This window comes from Cucumis melo, chromosome 4 (assembly GCF_025177605.1).
Source record: "Cucumis melo cultivar AY chromosome 4, USDA_Cmelo_AY_1.0, whole genome shotgun sequence".
NCBI lineage: Eukaryota > Viridiplantae > Streptophyta > Magnoliopsida > Cucurbitales > Cucurbitaceae > Cucumis > Cucumis melo.
The window spans coordinates 26,969,350-26,983,654 of record NC_066860.1 but is presented as its reverse complement, the minus strand read 5'-3'; the positions used below and the strand labels follow the sequence as shown (position 1 = coordinate 26,983,654).

The following is a 14,305-nucleotide window of genomic DNA, read 5'->3' as shown; positions in this document are numbered from 1 at the left end:
CTACTTGACCTAACCGGCTAGACTCTAAGGGATAGGCAGGTCTGGTTTTGGTTAGGCCAAAAGTGAAAAGTTCCCCACACAAGCTCTGATACTGAGGGAGCTCAACGCATTCTACTTCACCTAACCGGCTGGGTTTTAAAGGCTAGGAAGGTCGGGTTTTGGTTAGGCCCAAAGTGAAGAGTTCCCCACACAAGCTCTGATACTGAGGGAGCTCAACGCATTCTTCACCTAACCGGTTGGGTTTTAAAGGCTAGGAAGGTATGGTTTTGGTTAGGCCAAAAGTGAAAAGTTCCCCACACAAGCTCTGATACTGAGGGAGCTCAACGCATTCTACTTCACCTAACCGGCTGGGTTTTAAAGGCTAGGAAGGTCGGGTTTTGGTTAGGCCCAAAGTGAAGAGTTCCCCACACAAGCTCTGATACTGAGGGAGCTCAACGCATTCTTCACCTAACCGGTTGGGTTTTAAAGGCTAGGAAGGTATGGTTTTGGTTAGGCCAAAAGTGAAGAGTTCCCCACACAAGCTCTGATACTGAGGGAACTCAACGCATTCTACTTCACCTAACCGGTTGGGTTTTGAAGGCTAGGAAGGTCTGGTTTTGGTTAGGCCAAAAGTGAAGAGTTCCCCACACAAGCTCTGATACTGAGGGAGCTCAACGCATTCTACTTGACCTAACCGGCTGGACTTTCAGGGCTATGTAGGTCTGGTTGTGGTTAGGCGAAAAGTGAAGAGTTCCCCACACAAGCTCTGATACTGAGGGAGCCTAACGTATTCTACTTGACCTAACCGAGTCGACTCTAAGGGCTAGGCAGATCTTGTTTTGGTTAGGCCATGTTTTCAACACATATTATTAAGTATGTACAGTATTTAAAATATTTAGAAAATGGATAGCATGTCTTCTACACATTTCTAAGCTATCAAAGAATGCATTTTCAACATATTTAAAATATTCAAATGACAAACACAATCACAAACCCGAGCTCCATGCTCAAGGGTTAGGCAGACATGCTTGTCTAAGCTAGAAAGCAAATTAGACATGGTATTTATTTTAAGAATAAAGAAATTGAAAAAGTTTAAAATTTGGACATTTTTGGCAAAATGAAAATTTCCCAAAGGACATAGAACATGCAAAGCTACAACCCTACCCCCCACTTAAAACTTTAACTTGTCTTCAAAGCATTTTAAGCAAGATTGTAAGGATAAAAAAAAGAGATAGGGAACAGAAAACTTCCCCTTGCTTGCAAAGGTTCCAAATTCGATTATACTTCATTTTCCTTTATTCCTACAAAAAGAAAACAATAATTTCTATAAAATTTTATTAAAGAAGTTAAACTAAAAATTTATGGGTATCTAGGATGTTAAAATCAACGAGAAAAATAAGTTCTGTTTTAATAAGAACATCCTCAACTATGCCTATGGGGCTAACATATAGGACCTATCCACTAATTGGATACTTACATTGATCTTTTGCAAATTATTTAACCCTAGTTCTTTTCCCACATACCCCACAAATCATCAATTGATGGGTATCTAAATCCATTTCCTCTTAAGCTTGGAATGAGAACTAAAACCACCACCTACACACGAGTATTTTTCACATGCATCAGAATAATACCATCACCCTAAATAAATAAAAGGCTACGATCTTGAGGTCTACATATAATCTATCAATTCCAATTCCTTGAAAGTTAAATTTTTCCATCTATTACAGCGAGGAAAAGGGATACTAAACATCCAAGTACAACGAAACACCATCATACGTTCCACAATTTAATTATAGATCAAATATCATCCCAGATTCGTTAATTTGTATGCACTTCAAAATTATAGACTACTTGCTTAGTTGTTTTCACATGGGAGACTTCAGCAGCTGGTTTTCAAAAGTTTGCATGTGGAAAAACTTCATAGCAGCTATGAAATATCTATTCAAGATACTTTCATTGGCCACTCTCTAATCTACTTTTTCTGTGATTTTATTATGTCAAAAGAATGGAATGATCTAGAGTTTCACTAGCGGTGCATTAAGGATCCCATCCGAAACGAGATACATAAAAGTGGACAGACAGAAAAGACAAGCATACCAGTCCAGAAGCTAGTGGCATTCCATATTCCAGAGCAGTAAGAAAATCATCATCAAGTGTCACTTCATAAGAACCATCCTCATCTTTTTGGCAATTGAAGTCCAAAGAGTCTGTTTCAGAAACAGCTGAGCCATGCTTTTCATTGTGTTGCCTGATCTGGTTTTCTAATCATCCTCTGTGCCAATTTTGTTTGTTTTAAAAGAAAAGGATCATTACAACCATTCCAATTATCATGGAACCGAAACACTAAAACGTTCCAATAGAAACTATTATTTCTTGACATGGCACATAAACCAATAATGCACAAGTATACCAAGCAAGAAGAATAGAATGCTCATGTAGAGCTTGGACGCACATTGTTATGGAGTTAAGCACATAACACATAACAAAAACGATTCCTTTGGTAACCTTTTGACTGAAAGGGTCTATACAAGATGGAACAAAGTGTAGGAAAGTTATCTTCCAAAAGGTGATAGATTATCCAGTTTAATTTTAGTTCAATACCAATGTACTTTCTCTCTTTCAAATGCCATGAAATTGGCTAAAAAGTTTCATCATGTGTGCACCCTTCTAACATTAATGATTGATATAATCAACTCTTACTTGATAAATACGATCGATCAATTCGGAAAATGCATTGGCCAGCTCACGACCACAAATGAAAAGTTCAAATCTTTCTGTGAACCCTGCATGGCTAATAATGCACAAGAAATGAAAATTTTTAACCCCTCCCAGGTAAGAAGAAAGAAATGATAGAAAAGACATTCAAACAACTGTTGGTTGGTGTAAAGATTTGAGATCTCCATCATGGTCATCCTCCAATAATTTCCCAAAGAGGAGAATAATTGAATATTTTAGGATGGAAAACAAAATTGATAATGACCCAGAGCTTATTTCCTTGGAGTTCTTGTAGATTACTAAAGGGATTAGACAATACGACTTTGTGTTTTAACATCAAGAGTGGATATCTTGTTGTAGCACAAACTTAACTTAGAACAGTATGCTCCGTAAATTATGCTTTTATGTTTCTGCTTCAATAATTAGTTGTTTTTGTGTGTGCACTCTCACATATATATTCTAAATGATGATTATCTTTCTTGTCCTACAAATGAATCCTTGGTTACGAATGGAATGGACAAATTTGACAATAAGATTGATAGAATCTAAGCCAGCAAAGGATGAAGTTTCATACCTGGGGGAGTGGAAGAATTGAAAGAACGTCAATTGTGAAGTAAGATAAAAAGAATCTCCAAGCTCTTGTGCAAACACCATCACCGGCTTCATCAGGTTTTGCATTATAAAATGTGGAATATCTAAAATGAAAATGACAGACTATGAGAATTATGTAGAGGAAGTCTATGATTGAGCTAACAATTACAACTACTATTCTCATCTTGTTGTCAAATCCAACACATCTTTTGCCTTAATCAACCAACAAGGTGTAACAGAACAAAGGATCCAACAAGGTAGCAATCACACACAACATGACAAGTATTTCATTCCACAAATGAAGAAATACCGGGTTTCTATCACCCAAACATTTAAGATATCCCAAACCTTTACTCCTAACTTCTCGATCAAATCTTATGTTTCCAAAACTCGTAAGCCTATCAAAACTAGTAGTAAAGCTTGTTGAAATTGATCGAAATGTTCTCAGTGAGCATGTTTCTCCAATATACGAAGGTTTACTCCTGGACAGGGGACAAAGCAAGTGGAACAGATGAACCAACAGATACTTCTACTATTTGATTTTGAAGAAAAGAATCACAGGAGATGGGGGACATCAGAAGAATTTCAACCGCACACAGAAAACAGATAAAAAATAGTATAGTTGACAACCCAACAACCATTTAACTGCAATATTTCCTAAATGATTAGCTGGTAATTCTTTAATCTTAGAAGAGAACTAGAAATCGCCCTGGTCTATATACAATACATAGAGAAATGACAATGATGTGAGTGATTGTTACTAAAGGAAAAAAATAGTTTACTGATGATGAATTGAAGTAGCCTTTCCTTTGTAATTGAATGATTTAAAGAGTGATCTAATGAATGTTATAAAAAGTAAATGAGGGGAGAAACTCAACCATGGAGAGAAAATGGATGGTGAATGAAGTACCAAAAAACAAACTAGCAAATGCAGTCATAGTTAAAATAAAACCATTTTCAAAAGTAGTCATAACTCAACCAAATGGCACTTATTTTCTACAAACCCAACTTCTTTTCACTTTTGAAATATTCAATTTGTGTTAGTTCCTACACACAAAAAGATCTCAAACTCCTGAAATGGATAGAATTACAGGGCTACAGGTTATAGTATTTTTGTGAATCTAAAGCAATTATGAAGCATAACCAAGTAGCAAACACAAACACTTGATGAAACTACTAACAGTCACAAAAACTTTGGAAGTTAGAAGTGTAGAGAAAGAAAGTGAGAGAAGTCAATTCTGGCAAAGTGAGAGAAGTCAGTTTTGGCTTAAAAAATCCCTTTTGACTCCTTCCCAACTTCCTAGATGCAGTTGAACCCCTTCAAAATGACCATAACTGACTCAACTTACAGTAAAAAATCAAATTGAGTGAACATATGGCAAGTGGGTTCAATTCCTTTTACCACAGAAAACTATAATACAAGTTCTTTCACTACCTAAAACCTAAATTCCACAACCACAGTTATGCAAGAAGAAGAACAAGAACAAAAATGCCTCTTAAACTCCAACAAGAAGTACAGAAGAACTTGAATTCCAAAAGGGAACTTTACTTACCTCCGTACTTCCATGGCTGAATTGAGTGAGCTAGAAATTAGAAAACACAAAGAATGAAGCTGATTTTGAGGTGCATCCGGAAGGCAATTTAAAGCTTTTGGCAGTAGCTATGTAACAAGTTTCCAAAGTGAGCCACCATAATCGACTAAAAATGGAAACCAAAATGAATGAGCAATCAAAGAAATATTAAGTATATCTGAAGAAACAAACATATTATTCTGATAAACCCTGCATAATTATTCTGAGATTATAAAGATGGTGTTTAAAATTGTATTCAATTCATTTTAAAAGGTTAACCATGAAAAGGAAGAACAGTGGAGACCATGAACTACTAAAGGCATGCAATTTTTCACAATATCATGATGAGAGACTTCATGCTTTAAGTAGTCTTTGACACAAATCAAGACTATAAAGTGTCAAACATTTTCTAATCTTTATTAAAGTTGATCTTTTTTCATGCTTTAGTAACAGAACTAATTTCACTTAACAAGGTCCAATGCATACTGAAGTCAGTTCCACCAATCTACAAAATTACAATATTAAAAATATAAAGGATGGCATACAAATTATATATAGACATTTTGGACAACTGCAACTTTTTTTTAGTACACGGTTGCAGGGATAGGGGTGCACTCAGGTGCGCATATTAGCACGAGGAAGATAAAAACCTTCATTAGAAGCCGAGTAACGGCTGCCATTGTGGATACACACTCCTCTGTTAAATTTTCTACACCAGATTTTACATCTTCTCTAATCTGTGAGATGATTCAACATAAGACCAAATTAATTTTTCATATTACAGAAAAATATCATTACACCACACAAATTAAGAAAAAAATATACCAAAACCCCCATAATCACACTACGTAAACTACCTTAGCAACAGAATCAGACAACCCAGGGATGGAATTATCCGGAACGGTCTCCATACTGAGCTTCCGCTTAAGTGGGTTAGAAGATGGAGCAGGCTCTTCAACTTAGTCGGCGAGGGTTTGGAATCGGGAACCATGGAGTTGGGAATTTGGGATCTGACGGTGAAGCATTTTCTTTGGAAGACGACATAGGTTTCCTAGGGGTCTTCCGCCCTTGATTCCGGCGCCGTTAGCGCAAGGAATAGAAAATGGGCAGTGGATCGGCGAGATGGGTATTTAGCAAGATAGGGTTTCTTGGGTGGATGCTTCATTTTAGAGAATAGAAATTGAGAGAAAGGAAGAGTGAAGATTCTGAGGAAGACGAAGGAGACAAGAGATCGAGAGAGAAGGGGAGGCGGAGAGAGGGGTAAGAGGGGGGAGATAGTTGCCGTTGAGAAGAAAGATGAAGAAATTAGAAATGAGGGAGAAGCGGAGTTGCTTTTTTGAAATTTGAAATGAAATGAAACTTTTTAATTTTTAACAAGTTATTAGAGATTTTGAATTAAAAAAATAATATATAATTAAAGTTAAAAGAATATATACGTGCATACACATTTTTTGCAAAAGAATATTTAATGCACTTGTTTTTTTAAATAGTTTTTAGACAAACTATTATAAATTGTGATGCTATTTTACTAATAGACATTATTTAATAAAATCTGAAAATTTAATATATTTAAAAACAAATCTAATTTTTAAAACAACTCTAATTTTATATTAAAAATAATAATAAAACAGATAAAATATTTTTCTATCAAGTATAAAAAATTTGTCTCGTTGAAGTTTCTTATTAAACATAAATAACTATATATCATTAAAATATTTTATTTATAAATATGTTAAAAAATAAATTCAGTAATTTAAAATAATTTCTTCATAACTTTTCATCAAACTATGTTTTTTCCATAAATGATTTATTTTGTATTTTTTATAGCCACGTGGAGAAAAAAATAAAAAGTGTGAAAACGTGTCCTATCGGGCGCCGATTCGGTGTTTCGTTTTAGTGCCCGAAATTCAACCATTTATCTATTTAACTACAATTTACAATAAATCACAACTCATTTTTATTTCTTAATTCTTCCTATTTAAGTATTCCGTAATTAGTTATAAGTTTCTACCATATAATTTGATCACAATTGAGTCTTATCATATTTCATGACTCTAGTTTAATATTCATGGGGAAAATATAAAAAAGTACATAGTCATTTCTATAAAAAAAAAAAAAAAAAAAAAAAAAGAAACCTGAATTCTTTTGAAACGTTACAATATTGTTATTATTGTTTACTTTGGAAATAGTTGCAAAATTGAAATTAGATTCAATAGAATCTTGAAGAAATTTCTAATACTAGGATAGCAAGATATTCATAAATTATTTATAGTATCTTTAAGGCTATATCTAAGCATTTCTTAAAAATGGTAAAAGAGCGCTTAAGCTCCCTTTTTAAATAGCTATCTATGTCGCACAAATGTGAGTGTTCAAGGCATTGTGGAAATGGCTCGAAGTTGGAATACAAAGTTGGAATTCAAAATTTTATTTATTTGTTTTTCCTTTTCTATATTTGGTAATCTCCTTTAACCAAGGAACAAATTAACCCCCACCCTCTATACCAACAAATTTTGACAGAACACAATAAACTCTTCTCTACCCATTTCTCATTTTTCAACCCCCTCCCTACTCTTTTTACCCAAAAGTTGTAACTCTCTTTTATATAACCTATTCTCTAACTTTCTCAAGAAAGTTCTTAAGCTAATTTGTAAGATTAATGATTTTTTTTTTTTTAAAAAAAAAGAATAATGTTGTCTATTAACTAATCAAATGGTCCAAAGTTTAACATGGAATAGTTGTCAGAAAGTGAGCATCAAAATGACAGATTGTTAGATGTATATATCTCAGTAACTAAGAGTTGTTAAGAACTTCAATGTATGATCAAGCTTTTGATTCATTGTCATGTTTGTTGGGGCTGTGGATATATCTTTAGCATTCGGTAGAAATTTCAGGACATGGGTGGGTAAAAAAAGTTTCCTGATTTTATATCTGCTCTTTGTGAGAAAAATGAAAAATGCAAGAGGGGCCTTAACTAGAAAGACAATAAAATTAAAAGTAATAGTATTAAGGGTAGAATTTTTTCATCACCTTATGAAATTGTACTTGGATCGGAAAACCACATGAACGGCTTAGGACTTGAGGGATGACCTAGGATTAGGAAAACCACAAATCTTTTTCCTTTTTTTTTCCACAACCACCAACCGAACAGAACACTCTATCTCCATTAATGAGTGAATATTTATAAGGAAAAAACTCAAACTGATGCAGAGTTCATTATTTGAACTTCCTTCAAAAACTATCTACGAATCTAATCTTGCTTTTGTACTTACCTTTGGATACATGTACTCCATTTTGATTTTAAAACTAATTGTTGTATTAACTAGATTTTCAATCTACTATATTGTCTAAAAGATAGATTGTAAAAACTCAAATTGGATCATTTATGGGTCTACTCACTTACCTTCTCTGTATTTTGTTCATTCAAAGACAAGGGCTAAACTTATTCAACTACAATGTCTCTATGTTACGAGACTTAATGACAAATATTATAATTTTCTTTCTTTCTTTTTTGTTTATTGTAGTATGACTAATATTGACTTTAATAACTCTTTGCTCCACATGGGCTAAGTGACTTCAAAGTGTAAAGAAGTAACTAGTAGCTGGGAGGTAGTTATACATTTCGTTGAATTAGGATACTTTATGTTTTTTATTTTTTACTGTAGGATTCTTGTACTCAAACTGATGTTTTATTGATTTTACAATATCAGATTATGTATATGACTATTTAATTCCCCAGATCATTTTCCAATAATTCAAAAGAATGTCTATTCTTGCTACTATGAATCTATAGAACGAGAAATAATTAGGGACATGCATAATAATAATAATAATGCTTGAGAACCAACTTCCTTTCTTTGTTCTTCAAGCTATGTATGACCAGCTGGTTTCGTCAAATAAACATTTTCCAACGAACATAACCAAGGTTGGGATAATGGAAGAAGGTGATGTTCGAAAAAAGAAAAGAAGGAAGAAAAGCATACATAGCTACGAATTCACATGAAGAAGAGGAACTCGACGAACTCAAATGGCAAATCGGAGGAGTGTGTAGCAAATTAGAGTGATGGAGAGAGTTTTCGTGGAAGGGAAAGGGTAGTTTCACAAGTAATCAAAGACAAACCTTTTTTATTACCAACTCATTTTTAAAGATTTTATTAGGTATGACAAAATGTAAATTTATATTGTTACCTTTATCTATTCAATTTTATTCAACTTAACTTTATGTTTTCTTTTTTTCTCGACCTTTTACCTAACATTCCACCAAAACATTTATTCTCAACAATATTGAATGATCTTGTATCAACAATGGGACAAGAAAAGCTCCTCTCAGACATTAATTTTCATTATTTACTCTTCGCTGAAAAATAATTCTCCAATGGAATTCTCTCAAAATATTTGAATTTGATTTTTCAATTTTCCTACCACTTTCATAATAACTTTACTCTTTGGGTTACTTTATGAATTTTTCCTTGCTAAAAGGGATTAGGGTTTGACTGTAATTAGGAAAAATATATTTATTAAAATAATACTTAAATTTATTTAGCGTTATTTTATGTATTTACTACAGCACATAAGTGTCACGAAAAAGTAGAATTCGAAAACAACATTTTTTTACCCACCAAAGATATGAATTTTGACATTTATGAAACTATTTTTCTCCTCTTTCAATTGATCACTATAGTAAGTTGTGATGGAAGTCCATTTTTCTTGTAGCGTGTCTTACTCCAAATTCACTTCCAATTACATAACTTTTCTTCAAATTTACACTTTCGGGTTTTTGTATGTTCCTTCTTTGTTCACAATCATTCTCCTCCTCGATCCAAACTTTGACCCAATATCCCCAAAGTTCTTTTTTCTAGGCTATTCATCACATCAAAAGGGATACAAATGTTATTCCCCAATTACTAGGAAAATATATATTTCTTTGAAAATATATATCTATTCAATTTTATTCAACTTAACTTTATGTTTTCTTTTTCTCTCCATCTAACTTTTTCGATGATCACCTCACTCACTCACTCACGCCTCACCTCACCTCCGACGGTCACACCACTTTCAGTCTCTTAAATTTGGTTGTCTCCACTCCAACATCTCTCACTCCTACCGTTACCGCCATGCCATGCCACTCTCACTCTCTCATAGCCACGATCACTTTCAGGAATTTAAAAAATATATATAAAAAAACATATGCTAATAAAAGGAAAACTGTGAAGCCAAACCAAACCACATAATGCAATTTGATTTTCGATTTTGGTCTGATTCTATTCTAGAAAACACAAACTCCAAAAAACTATGAACACACCCTTATATAATAGGGTAGATTATTAGTTTAGTCTCTTTTTTCACTTTTTTTTTCAAAATATTTAATAACACATTAATGTTAACACTATTAGGCCAACCAATAATAATAACAATAAAATTTATAGCTACATGATTTTATATATCAATACTTCATCTACCTAACTTATTTGTTCAACCATAAAATATTGCTTATGCCTATGGATGTCTCTTAGCAATTGCCAAATAACATGGCTAATTAAGCAATAATTAAAATCTCATTAACTAGTTCAACGAGTCACTATAATTTTGATCCCAGGGAATTTGAGACTTTGTATTGAAAAAAACAAAGGCAGGTAAGTGTCAACGATGTATACATCGATAATTACGTAGAAAAAATGTAGTCCATGAAACCGTTGCTTAATTAAATAATTTATAAATACACTAAAGTCTAAATTGCGCTGGGCCATATAACCGAATGTTAGGAACTGCACGAAGGTTTTCATATAGATAATTCGCCAATTCTTCCTGTTAGCATACAACACCTCCTCGTCGTTAGACTAAAGTCTTAAAACTTGTAAACATATTTATCATATCATTCTGAATTTTCAGTGTTCCAGGTAACCTAGTTGATAGAAAAATAATACCTAAATTCTTTGATTAAAGAAAAAAAGTTCTATTACTAACTTACTACGAAGGTAATTATTTAGTTGATACCCTGATTTAGTTGCTTCACGCATTTTTCACAACCCAAAAATTCTCAAACAAAGGGTATATACCAAATTTCAATCAACTCACTTCGTAACTATGAATTTTTTGCATTTCGACCCTAGATAAATAATCAATAGCAGCTCCCAAACCAATTGCTTCTCCAATTGCAGGCGTCCCAGCTTCAAATCTAACGAAGGGGGATATGAGTAATTAGTAGAATTAAGGACAATATTGTCCACCAAAAAGACTTTTTAATGCAAATACCAAAAGGCATTTGGATAGGAAGAGATTACATAGAAGAGATAAAAGGATATGTAAAAATGCATCAATTAATGAATAGTTCGAATAAAATAGACATCACAAAATGTTAACACCATTCAAGAAGTCATCTATTTAAATCTCATAATGACTTCAAAAAGATGATTTATCAAGTGTCAATTATTATGAGAATAAATGAGCAAACAAATAATGCTAAATAAACGACAGTTATTTAGCTCTCTTGCAATTCTTGAGCCCTATATATTGAACGTTTTAATTTTTCCACATCATATAAAATAAATACATTGAGAAAATTTTCATTTTAAAGTAAAATAAAAGGACAAAATTGCAACCATGGAGTCCACTAACCTGGAACGAGGTTGTGCAAATGTGGAATGGTCAAGAAATCTCCACCATCTAGAGCCATGTAGGACCAAATATGAAAATTAGATATTGACTTCCTAAAAACGAACTGATGCAATTTTAATTTCATAACTTATCTTCTCAAAGGACATACCTAAGAATGGAGGCATTGCAAACAATAGATCAATCTTTCCGTACAAGAATCCAATGCCCGTAGGCCCACACATCTGAAGCATGTTTATTCCTTATCTTCATATGCCCAAATGTAAGGCTTGCCATTTAATTAATAAGAAAACAACCTAACCTTGTGAGAAGAAGCAACAAAAAAGTCAGCATCAAGTGTCTGGATATCGACAAACATATGTGAAACACTCAAGCACGCATCTACAAGCACTTTTGCCTCAAAATGATGTGCCAAGCCAACTATTTCTTCAATTGGAAGAATAGAAGTTGCAGAGAAAAAAAATCAAATCATACTGAATTCCACTATTTCCATAGAGTTATTATTAGAAAGATATCAAGAGTAATTGGACACAAATCAAGAGAAGGAAAAATGTCTGACAGTTCTTTTCGTTCTTCATTCATTTGACTTTATTATTTTTATTCAGCTCCACACCTTTCCACTAGAAGTGTGATAACTGAAGTAATATGATAACACTTCAGTTTGAAATATTCACCTACTACTTGTTTTATTTGAGTAATGTTTATAAATTGAATGGTAAAAAAAGAAAATAGATTAAAAAAATGCTAAATATCAAATAAAAGGGTGTACCCAGTACATTTTGAGACATGATAGGTAACCACAAGCTTTGTTTTTGTTGAAAACATTTCCTTTAACTCTAGTAAGTTTGGGACATTATGTTCACCTAAACTTACAAACTTCATAACAACACCGGTCCTTTCAGCTATAAGTTGCCAAGGAACAATGGCACTATGATGTTCAACAAACGTAAGTATGATCTGCACTGAAAGAATAGATTGTTACAGTTTAAACTTAAAGTTAAAGCAGTATATGGCTACACATGTTTAAAAAGATAAAGGATGCAACTTCATGATGTAGGAATGTAAAACACTTTCGTTAACTTAAATCTGAAATCAGAATCTTCACAAAGAAAACCTTAAAGCCTACTGTTAGAATTAGTAGGGCTTTGCCCTTAGAGTATTTTTGAAAAGAATAATATATAAGATTTTATTTCCTAAATATTTCCTAGATCTTTTCCTTTCTTACTCCTATTGTACTCTATTTATTTTCTCCATTTGTACCAATTGTATTCATAAGAAAAATAATAAAAGCTAAAGTATCGTGGTTTTTCTCCCAGTTCTCTGGTTTCCACGTAAGTCTCGGGTTGTTGTTAATTGCTTTCAATATGGTATCAGAGCAAGGCAATAACGAAACCCTAGGAGAAAACCAGATCGAAACTGAACCCGTCACTGCCGCCGCCGCCATGGAGAAACTGCTCTAGAACCTACAGAAACTGCCAATCTACCCAACGGGAGTGGTTTCGCAGCCGTACGAGCCGCCGTCTGACCAGAAGATGCTTCACGCGCCGCTCCTGTCCGACACGTGAGCCGTTTCATCTCATCGCCCAGCCCATTCCCTTCTACGCACCATCGGATGTCCAACCGTCAAACCCTTCCAGCCATCCGCATCCTCACGCGCCGCCTATGAGCTCCGGACAGCAACCCTCAACCGTAAATCTTTGAAATTTGTACACTAAGCATCCGTTGTACGTTGACTCTTTACAACAACTGTTGTTTTCTGGTAACGGAATTGATCAACCCTAGAACAGATCGAACATTGAAGCAAGCGAGTCTTCGACGCATTCCAAACCAACCGAGTTGCCGATGTATTCCAAAAACCCGGTAACTTCGTTCCCTAATTTACTGTTAAATTATATAACTGGCTCTTTGGGTTCATCTACAGGGAATTTTTCAGGTGAAAAATTAAATGGGCAAAATTATTTTTCTTGGTCCCAATCAATAAAGATGTTCCTCGAAGGTCGCCACAAGTTCAGCTTCTTAACTGGAGGGACTGTACGTCCTCTACCAGGAGACGCCTTGGAACGACTTTGGAAAGAGGAGGACTCACTTACTCGGTCCATGCTGATTAATAATATGGAACCACAGATCGACAAGCCTCTACTATATGCTGCCACAGCAAAAGATTTATGGGATACAACTCAAACCTTTTACTCGAAACGACAGAATGCCTCTCGTTGTATACACTGTGAAAACAGGTCCATAATTGCAAACAAGGGACTCTAGATGTGACTACCTATTTTAACAAGCTCTCTCTCCTCTGGAAAGAGATGGATTTGTGCCGAGAGACAGTTTGGGACACACCAAATGACGGTACTCAATATGCTAAACTTGAAGAGGCCGTACGAGCCGCCGTCTGATATGAAGATGCTTCACGCGCCGCTCCTGTCCAGTGTTACAATCGTAACTTCTCAACACGATTGTGCGGCACTTGTTTAGCTCGATCAACAAGTCAGCCGTTCGAAATTCGAAATCCGCGGACAAACTCGCAGTATGACGTAGCCTCTCTTCACGTTCTTAAGAAAATGGTTTTATAAAACGTGAGAGAGAAAATAAATTGTTGAAAACATAATAAAAGTGAGCATTGAAGACTGTCAGTTGCAAAGAAAAAGCTTAGTTTGCAAAGAGTGCGACAAGGCTCGGCGGGGGTGCGACTACTCATATACCCTCTATAGTACATATTGAGATTTTTGGCCTTGGCAGGCTTGCATATGAAAAAGCCGAAAAGTCACACTGTGGCTCGGCGACACGAAAACGAACCTAAACTACTTTCAAGACATAAAGATAAAGCGATTTAGGGG

General features: G+C 34.5%; 2 protein-coding genes across 2 annotated transcripts; both read right to left on the bottom strand.

Annotated features, from left to right (window-relative positions):
- Positions 1-1,191: 1,191 nt before the first annotated feature.
- On the bottom strand, positions 1,192-6,187 carry LOC127149058 (uncharacterized). Its single transcript, XM_051083805.1, has 5 exons — positions 5,717-6,187; positions 5,510-5,596; positions 4,842-4,948; positions 3,272-3,392; positions 1,192-1,280 (listed from the first exon to the last, which is right to left on the bottom strand). Exons 1-5 carry the CDS (start codon positions 5,768-5,770, stop codon positions 1,275-1,277), a joined length of 375 nt encoding a protein of 124 aa, XP_050939762.1. The 5' UTR covers positions 5,771-6,187; the 3' UTR covers positions 1,192-1,274.
- Positions 6,188-10,423: 4,236 nt separating this feature from the next.
- On the bottom strand, positions 10,424-12,408 carry LOC127148980 (uncharacterized). The gene is made up of 5 exons (XM_051083417.1): positions 12,332-12,408; positions 11,620-11,769; positions 11,472-11,519; positions 10,932-11,031; positions 10,424-10,661 (listed from the first exon to the last, which is right to left on the bottom strand). The coding sequence occupies exons 2-5, from the start codon at positions 11,699-11,701 to the stop codon at positions 10,424-10,426; spliced, it is 468 nt and encodes a 155-aa protein (XP_050939374.1). The 5' UTR covers positions 11,702-11,769; positions 12,332-12,408.
- Positions 12,409-14,305: the final 1,897 nt, after the last annotated feature.

Excerpts from the sequence above, each read along its gene's own strand:
- LOC127149058 (XM_051083805.1), bottom strand. The coding sequence starts at position 5,770 with ATGGAGACCGTTCCGGATAATTCCATCCCTGGGTTGTCTGATTCTGTT. Across the intron at positions 5,597-5,716 it reads TGTCTGATTCTGTTGCTAAG|ATTAGAGAAGATGTAAAATC; the intron begins GTAGTTTACGTA and ends ATCATCTCACAG. Across the intron at positions 3,393-4,841 it reads TCAGCCATGGAAGTACGGAG|ATATTCCACATTTTATAATG; the intron begins GTAAGTAAAGTT and ends TTTTCATTTTAG.
- LOC127148980 (XM_051083417.1), bottom strand. The coding sequence starts at position 11,701 with ATGCTTCAGATGTGTGGGCCTACGGGCATTGGATTCTTGTACGGAAAG. Across the intron at positions 11,032-11,471 it reads TTTGCACAACCTCGTTCCAG|ATTTGAAGCTGGGACGCCTG; the intron begins GTTAGTGGACTC and ends CCCCTTCGTTAG. Across the intron at positions 10,662-10,931 it reads AAAAAATTCATAGTTACGAA|GAAGAATTGGCGAATTATCT; the intron begins GTGAGTTGATTG and ends GTATGCTAACAG.